Here is a 9,135-nt window from a genome sequence, read left to right as displayed (position 1 = left end):
ACTATATGGAATGATGGTGTTATTTAATGTTATTAGTGCTTGTACGGTCTATTTATAGGTGAACTGCACATGTGCAGATTTACTTTCATTAATTCTTATATTCCAAGCTTGTGTCCAATTATTGATATTGTCACTTGCCTGTTGTAATTTTCGTGAGACTTCTTCACTATTGTCTCCGACAGCTATCATCGCAGTATCATCAGCAAATGTAGCCATCGTAATATTTTCCATTTGTGGTATATCACAAGTGAAGAGTAGATATAGCATTGGTCCCAGTACACTTAATTGTGGTACACCTGCTTTGGCTTCTTTTAATGTAGTGTAAGCTTCTTCTTGTTTGACTCTAAACGTTGTGGTTGTAATTTAAGATTTTAATAATTCGGTATGTTGTTTTGGTATCATTTTCTGTAGTTTATGATCAAGGCCTTCATGCCAAACCTTATCGAAGGCTTGTGCTACATCTAAAAATATAGCTGAGCATACTTTTTTACTTTGGTAGGCTTTTTCAATAACATCTGTTATTCTGTGGATCTGGTCAATTGTTGAGTGCTTGTTAATAAACCCAAAATAGTGTGTTGGTATTAGGTTTTTTCTCTCTATGATCGGTTTTATTCTTTTCAACAGGAGTTTTTCAAAAACCTTAGATATTACTGGCAGCAGTGATATAGGTCTATAGGCTTTTATTTCGTTTATGTTATTACTATGAAAATGATATTTTTGCATATTTCTGATATAAAATTTGTAAAATTAAATGTTTTCTAATTATTTACTAAGTATGCAATGCAGTCATTTGTCACATCTGCCATTTTATTCTACTGACATCAAGCTTCAGAATTAAACATACATGCCGTTATTGATTTATACTTTTCGGAAAATAACAAGTTCCAGGTCTGAAAATGTGTATTTGTGGCAGTCATTATTTTTCTTATTTAATGAAATGAAAAAAGCCACCCTTTGCAAGTAGAAACTTATGATAAGCATGCTCTAACCTCTTAAGGCTTATGTGAGGCGTGGTTTCAAAAATTCAAAAGTGGTGGTTTCAATATGCAAGACAAATGATGTTCTGGTAGACCGAAAAAGTTTGAAGATGTGAAGCTACAAGAGTTATCGGATGAAGACCCAACCCAACCTCAACAATAAATGGCAGAAGCATTATATGTGGCTCAAGAAACGATTAGCCGCCGACTACGGGCTATGAGGAACAGTCTAAAGATGGGAAGATGGATGCCACATCAATTGAATGACAGGCAAATGGAGAATCTAAAAATCGTTTGTGAAATTTTAATTCAACTTCAGAAGTTTTTTCTGCATCTAATAGTGACGCGTAACGAAAAGTGGATTTACTTTCAAAAACCCTAAGGACATAAAATCATGGTTATCGCTTGGCAAAACCGACCAATCGGCTCCAAGGCGAAATCGTTTCGGTCGCAAGGCAAGACAATGCTCAGTGTTTGGTGGGACCAGATTGTAGAGTACAGTGGTGTACTAAGGACTGTTGGAACTTGGTAATAGAGTTAATAGTGATCGCTATCGACAACAGCCGGTCAAGGAAGCGTTGAAGGCACTTGGATATGACATATTATCGCCCCCGCCGTACTATCCAGGCTCACATGTTTTTTTCTATGTTCTCTATGTTTTGTGTTCGTAGTTTATTTTATTTTAAAAGTCCGATTGCGGCTACCTGTAGGCCATAGTATATTATACAACAATATTACACCGAAAGGGATGGCGGTACACTTAAAATGGATATAAACATATGCGGACAGAGCCATGGAGAGGGGGCGAATAAATGGAGTTATGGGGGCCAGTGGGACAACGACTTCGATTGATGAACAGTTTCTTTTGGGATGGCATCCATAAATTGCCTGAAAAATGGGCAAGATATATAGAATCAAATAACCAATACTTTTAATACATTTTTTTTTTCATTTTCTTGAATATTATGTAGTTTTAAGGAAAAAAAACGATAGTCACTTTCCGGTTTTTATTTTTCCCCCATAGCAATTGATATATTTTAAATATTCCGATGTTCATGTTGGCGACTCTCACATGGAAGTTTCCTTTCTATGTTCTCTGTGTTTCGTGCTGGGCTTTTATTTTATTTTAAAAGTCCGATTGCGGCTAGCTATCGGCCATAGTATATTTTACGACAATATTATACCAAAAGGGACGGCGGTACACTCAAAACCGATATAGACATACGCGGACAGAGCCGAGAAGGAGCGGGTAGATCGAGTTATGGGGGCCAGTGGGACAACGACTTCGATTGGTGAACGGGACGGATGAGGCGACCGTCCTTGCCGAGCCAAATTACATAGCAGGAGCATTGTGGTCGCAGGATCGATCGGTCCATAATTTTCTTCTCCCAGATAAACTGCACCCCGATTTCCATTTAGTGGCGAGTCGGGTAAGTTATCGGCCCAGGGTAAATAAAATAAAATTTCCCGACCGATATTGGCCCCGGGCCGATTAAATTAGAATAGGAAACGCGTATGCGGACCATCGTTTCGAGATTATGGGCGTTTTCTCGTTTCCTTTCGATGCCGTTTCGTTCGGTTACAACTTATCGGCGAAAGCGGTTCGAGAACGATGAAAAAATGCCGAATATAACTCGTCAAATCAGGCTGACGAACGATACGAGTCGCCGCCATCGCGGCTAATGATAGAATGATAAAACTAATAAAAGTTTTATTTCACGGCTAATGCGTAACATGCCCGTCCCTTATACTGTGGAAATGTGGAAACTTTTTAACGAGCGCGATAATCGTTCTACTCACTAGAAGTTTTTTAATTAAAAAACAGTAAATATGGCATAGGTTTTAAATACATCTAGTTGAGATATACCATCCCTCATATCAGCATCAATCATTTATTTGAAAGAATCAAAAAACAGAGAACTGAAAGCATAGTCTATCCAATAAAACAGTTAACTCATGTCACTTAGCATAGATCGCTCTGTTGGAGGACGTAACTAATTTAAATATTAGCAAGAACGTAGAGGGGCATATCTCTATCTTTCAATTGATCATTACCTTACTGATCATCGATACTCCGTTCGCTTGTGAGTCATCTAGAATGGGAGACAATAATCAGAGAGTCTTTCTCTATATGTAATGCAGTGACCAATATAAGTAAAGCACTCTATCACTCATATTTCCATCAATATTTCAGAAAAACGTACATATGCGGATCATCTTTTCGAGATTAAGCCGTTTTCTCGTTTCCTTTCGATGCCGTTTCATTCGGTTACAACTTATCGGCGATAGCGGTTCGAGAACGATGAAAAAATGCCGAGGCTGACGAACGATACGAGTCGCCGCCATCGCGGCTAATGATTGAACTAAAACTAATAGAAGTTTTATTTCACGGCTAAAGCGTAACATGCCCGTCCCTTATACTGTGGAAATGTGAAAACTTTCTAAAGGGTGGGATAATCGTTCAACTCATGTTTTTTTAATTAAAAAACAGTAAATGTGGCATTAATTAAACCGCATAAGTTTTAGATAGGTTTAATTGAGTTATACCACCCCTTACCAATTTTCTAATATCAGCATCAATCATTTATTTGAAGCAAATATAGCATATCCAATAAAACGGTGAACTAGTTCACGTCACCTAGTTCCTTTATGATGTCAATACCTGTCAGAAAAAAGCTTCAAGTTACCTCCCTAGGAAACTGGTCCAAACCATTATCATTCTCAAACCAGGAAACTAATAATTTGATTTCGTAACAAACAGGGAACAATAGAGCAAGCTCACAGTTTGGTCAATTAAATTAATTAAAACATAAACGAAAAAAATATTGATCGGCTGCAATCCACGATATATATCAAGCTTTTAGTGTATTGGTAAGCCCAGAGGAGGTCCCACATAACCCGGTCCAACTTGTCAGTCCAGTGCAAGTTACTGCGACCAGTTATGCGCCATTCCACCGCCTGGTTTTGGCCAGAACAAAAATCATCTGTCGCACTACAGATCGTATAGTACATCTCTCATTTTATAAACGATTCGACCGCGTCGTACGATTGGCTGAACGGTAACGATGGTCCCATCGACAGAGCTGTGCAATCTGTCGTAGTACAGTATAACAATATTTATATATACTATATTATTACAATATTTACTATTTACATATATATACTATTTAGTATATACTACTACAATATTTATAAATACGCTTATCACTAGTAATTTTTTCAAATTCGTCCTCCAGTTCATCTTCCTTATTCGTCGGTTCTAATATGTTTCGCGTTTCCATCTTTTCTGATTTTTTTTTCTGTTGGTGATGTTTCACTCTGTTTAATTTATTTTTTAAATATTTCCGTCTAGTATATCTATTTTCATGTTCCATATCCGTCTCTCTATCTATTATCAAATTTCGATTTCCTATATTTACAGTTTTGCTCTTCTACCTCTCTGCCTTCCTTTTAAAATTGCTAAAATTTTTTGGTACTGTAAGTATTGCTTTCGAGGAAGAATGCTCCCTAAAAATTTCATGGGTAAGGCTTGGGGCTTCTTGAGTTATATGTTGGCACCCTGGGAACTAAACAATAATACTATCTCATATAGTTATTACATATATCAAAACCAAAGACAATTCTTAAATATTGTTCATATATTGGTATATTCGAAATGAAGATATTTCAAGAGGATTTTTAATTCTAGAGGAATTTTCAAGGGGACACAAAAAAACTATACGAAAACTTAACTTAGGAATATTTAACTGTTTTATACCTTTCAATAGTCAAAACTTCCGCACGATCCTAAAATGTTCAGTTCACCAACATTAAAAATAAGTGAATTAGTATTGAGAAAATCCAATATCAAAACCTCTATCAGGTCAATTTTCGTGCCAGCAAAACATAATTTACATGATCCTGGTATATATGTAAGATTATGAAGAAAAGAACCTTAATATTTTAAACTGATTCAGCTCAACAAGAAGTAGAAATAGTGTAATCCGAAATAGAACAAAAAGAAGCAAGACCTGAAGATGGCAGATGAGGTTCGACCGAAACGTAGTCAAAATATTAAAGGTTCCTTTCAGATATATATATATATATATATATATATATATATTCCATCTATTATTCCATCCATTTCAGCTATTTCAATTAGTCTAAACAATCATTAATATTGTTTATAAAAACACATTCATTATCGTTTGAACGCTTAGTTTATTAAGCACATCAACAGTATTCTCATTAACTTAAAAAATGTCATCGCGTTATTTATAAACACTTACCCCATCCGAGCATTAACTTCATTTAATCAAGAAATTGATGTCGGGTCGAATATCCAATAACGTACAGTGTTACTGCGAGTTTCAGACAACATGCATTTCGGATATAGCAGGAGAAGCCTGTTGTTTTTCCAAAACATCATTAATTTCTCCGCAATATTTGGCCTGATCCCAATTTACAGCATTCAAAAGAAACAGTTCGTATCTGGGAAACTGTATATCGCATATCTGATGATTATTGGGATATGTATGGTTTATTTAGAGATCGATACGTTTATAGAGTCGGTGGTTTGACATATATCCGAATAGAGTAATTAGAACTCACTGTTGTAGGATCCATTATTCGCCTACTTTCAACTTGGTCACTTTGGTTGCTTTAGTTGGTGAGATAATGGGTGTTTTAATATGGACCACTGCCCTGTACCATGCCACTTGGAAGAAGGATATATGGAAGTGTCTGTTTACCGAAATCGCTCTGTTGGAGGACGTAACTAATTTAAACACCAACAAGAACGTGGAGACGAATATATTTAAAAGCGCTACCTTTCAACTGATCCTTACCATCCTGATTATTGGTGGTCTCTTCGCTTATGAACCATCGAGAATGGGACACAATAATCAGAAAGTCTTTCTCTATACGTAATTTGGTCACTCAATAAAAATCACATAATAATTCATATTTTCTTCAATATTTCAGGACAACGTACATCTACTTTTTTCTTCATTTTCTACTATCGGTGATCATTGGAAACGTTGCTGTTATACTTAAATTGAAATTCCAAGACATTAACAATTATTTCCTTGCTTTCGAATATGAAAATTCCACGGCGCTTATTAAAGGTTCGAAAAAGGTTTTGGAAAAATATTGCACACAATTTTGTTTGCATTTATATCGACTTTTAGCACACCGAGATGTTATATAATGTTGTTGGAGAGAAAATAATCTCGGTTTCTTCTAATAGACGGCTTTAAAATCCTCCATTATCTCCATTAACAATTATTTAAGGAAAACCTAGTGTAACCTCTGTAAAAAATACTTTTCAATACCAAAAGAAGCTTGTAAATTGATACGGAAACGAAACTAAAAGTAACCATTTTTGAAACTAACTATTTAGAAGAAGAAGCTTTACAAAGGGTTAAAGATCCTACATTGCTACGGGAAAAGGTCACTTACATTGACCATATCAATTACTAAAGCGATTAAAAGAAGGGCCAGAGTTGATCAATAGGAAATGTCTACGATCACAGCAATGTTAGTCACAAAAGTCTTGTTATGGTTGTATTAAAAAAGTGGCAAAATTAGTTAATTCATTCCAAAGCCATTATCTGCAATGAGAACTATATAATGAAACCTTTCTTCAGAAACTGTAATGGTGAAGATTTAAAGTTCCAGAAGACGTCCAAAAGAAGATCACTAACATTTTATTAAAACGTCTACGTAGCCTCATCAATCAGTATCACAGAGAAATCTCGAATCATCAGTATACTAGTGACAATAGAAGCCAAACTTACTTAATACTAGTAAAAAATAAGTCGCTTTTTAAAACTTACTTCTTGTTCTTTATATTCTCGAAAAACTTTGAATAGCATTTCATAGAGCAAAATAAAACCTCATAAGATTTTGAAATATTTTCCCTATTTCTGACGTTGTTAGTAATTTTTTGTTAAAAACATAACCTCATACATTTTCAGGTACCAAGAAAGTTAAGGATTTATACGCCTCCATGGTTGATATCGTGGAAACGTTCAATAAATTGTTCGGTCCCCAGTTGTTCCTCATGGGTCTTCACTGTTCCTCTCAAATTCTTCAGTGGAGCTTGACATTGGTCTATAATATGTTCTCTGATGACGATAACGATGACTATGACCGTTTAATCATTGGCGTAATATATATAGTCTTGATGTTGGTAAGTAAATCACGGCTAACCGCTGAACTTTTATTGTACCAAGTGCTTTAACAGATATGGTTGGGTGTAACTATGTTCTGTTGTGACCTGGCCGTAGTAGAATCGGAAGAAATCGTCGCCATTTGCTACAGGCTGCAGATGGCTCATCCAGTATTCTCGGAACCATACCAGAACATCAAAAACCTTCTTTACTTAGTACGAACCTCAAAGATACGATTTACGGCTATGGATTACTACGAGATCAGTCGTTCTACAATGTTTGACCTTATCGGTACCACCGCCACATATTTTGTGGTACTGATCCAGTTTTATGATAGTAAAAAATAAGGTAGAAGCTATGTAGAATTGTAATATTATTTTATGAACTATAGTGCAATAAATGTAATCAAAATATACTAAGACTTTTAAAATAGGACGCAAGCAATTTAGATATGTTTGGATCTTTGATCAGTACCATACATTTGTGATCAGTATCATACATATATAACATTTGTGGTACTGACACCAGTAATTTCTTGATAGTAAAGAGTAATGTAGCAATACAATATAGACTTATTATGTGTCACTAAGTACAATATTTCAAAAAACCGAACTGAAATATCTATGATAGAAAAAAGTGAGACCCTTGTAAGTTGGAAATAAAATGAAAACTATATATAAATATTTTGAAGGATACTTCACTGCATATAATAACATTTTTCTACTTAATACGACTGAGATTTGAATGAGTAACTGAGTTGACACTAAATTAAAAAAGATTTACAGACTAATTAAACACATATTAGATATGGGAATACCATTAAATATATCAGGAAATTGGGATAATAGACTAATAAAAACGACGACCTCTCTAAAGAACAGAAACAAATACAGGAGAAAATAAGAAATACATCGAAGGAAGAGATGAAGAGGGACAAAATAATAGGGATAAGATATCAGTAATTAATAATATTTGGGCAGATGTGTACATGGAATATGAATATTAAAGTGCTGGAAAGAGATGACAAAGGGACAGCAGAGGGGTATTAAAGAAGGATACAGAATGAAAATAATTTCCCAAGGTGAAGAGAGGGAAGAAAACCACCTGGAAAAAGTGAAATATACGAGTACTGACGGGTAAGGAGTAAAGAACCAAACTAAAAGAAGAATTTAAGACAGTAACCAAGACAAACAGATGGGTTTTATAAAATGAAGCATGGCCGTAGAACCATGGAACCAATTCCAAGTTCTTATTTTTTTTGAGGTCTACTGAATGGCCCACAGGAATGGAAGCTGTAAGACGTCTTTTTGATGAGTCCTCAAAAAATCTCCTAAATCCTGACGTCTTGGAATTTTTTACATATTATTTTCATTTTTAACGTACTAATGTAGACAAAAAGCTGTTGAAAATACTCAAACGCGCCTACACATACACTATAATATTATTATTATATGTTATCCTATTGAATGAAGTAACTCGTAGAATACTAAGCCCAGAGATGCCGAAAAAATATTGATATATCGAAATTTTTAAAAAAAAATATTGATATTTTTGGCCATATTTTTGTTAGCCAGTATTTATATAGACTGGACTTACACTTTTAACGTGGGATCCGAACGACGGTCCTCAGCAGTAAGCCTACCGACTAGCGAGTGACCAACTTCAGAAATCATCCCAGAAGACGTCCGGTCTTACCCAGCCTGGTTACTGGCGTGATTGGGATCATTTTCCTTGTCGGATTTTACACCCTTGCCTAGGACAATCACAAACATAAATGTACGACGATGCCCCAGCAGGATTCGAACCCGCGGCTATCGCAACAGTAGGAGGACCGTCCTATCGCCTTTACCACTGCGCCACCAAGCCGGCTTTAATTATTTTTAACATACACCTTTAAAATTGGTGCTTAATTTTAAGGGCATATTGGAAATATCGCTACTTGTTAAATTCTCATAGAAGATAAGAAGATATTAATAATTTTATTTTTTCTCAAAAATATCGATGTA

General features: G+C 35.3%; 1 protein-coding gene across 1 annotated transcript; it reads left to right on the top strand.

Annotated features, from left to right (window-relative positions):
- Positions 1 to 5,283: 5,283 nt before the first annotated feature.
- Positions 5,284 to 7,544, top strand: LOC143205203 (uncharacterized). Its single transcript, XM_076418348.1, has 5 exons — positions 5,284 to 5,523; positions 5,576 to 5,881; positions 5,940 to 6,082; positions 6,935 to 7,149; positions 7,204 to 7,544. Exons 1-5 carry the CDS (start codon positions 5,336 to 5,338, stop codon positions 7,474 to 7,476), a joined length of 1,125 nt encoding a protein of 374 aa, XP_076274463.1. The 5' UTR covers positions 5,284 to 5,335; the 3' UTR covers positions 7,477 to 7,544.
- Positions 7,545 to 9,135: the final 1,591 nt, after the last annotated feature.

Source organism: Rhynchophorus ferrugineus, unplaced genomic scaffold (genome assembly GCF_030347505.1).
Source record: "Rhynchophorus ferrugineus isolate W39M unplaced genomic scaffold, kcgeb_rfMv2 rfM11, whole genome shotgun sequence".
Classification (NCBI taxonomy): Eukaryota; Metazoa; Arthropoda; class Insecta; order Coleoptera; family Curculionidae; genus Rhynchophorus; species Rhynchophorus ferrugineus.
This window is presented reverse-complemented; position numbering and strand designations above follow the sequence as displayed.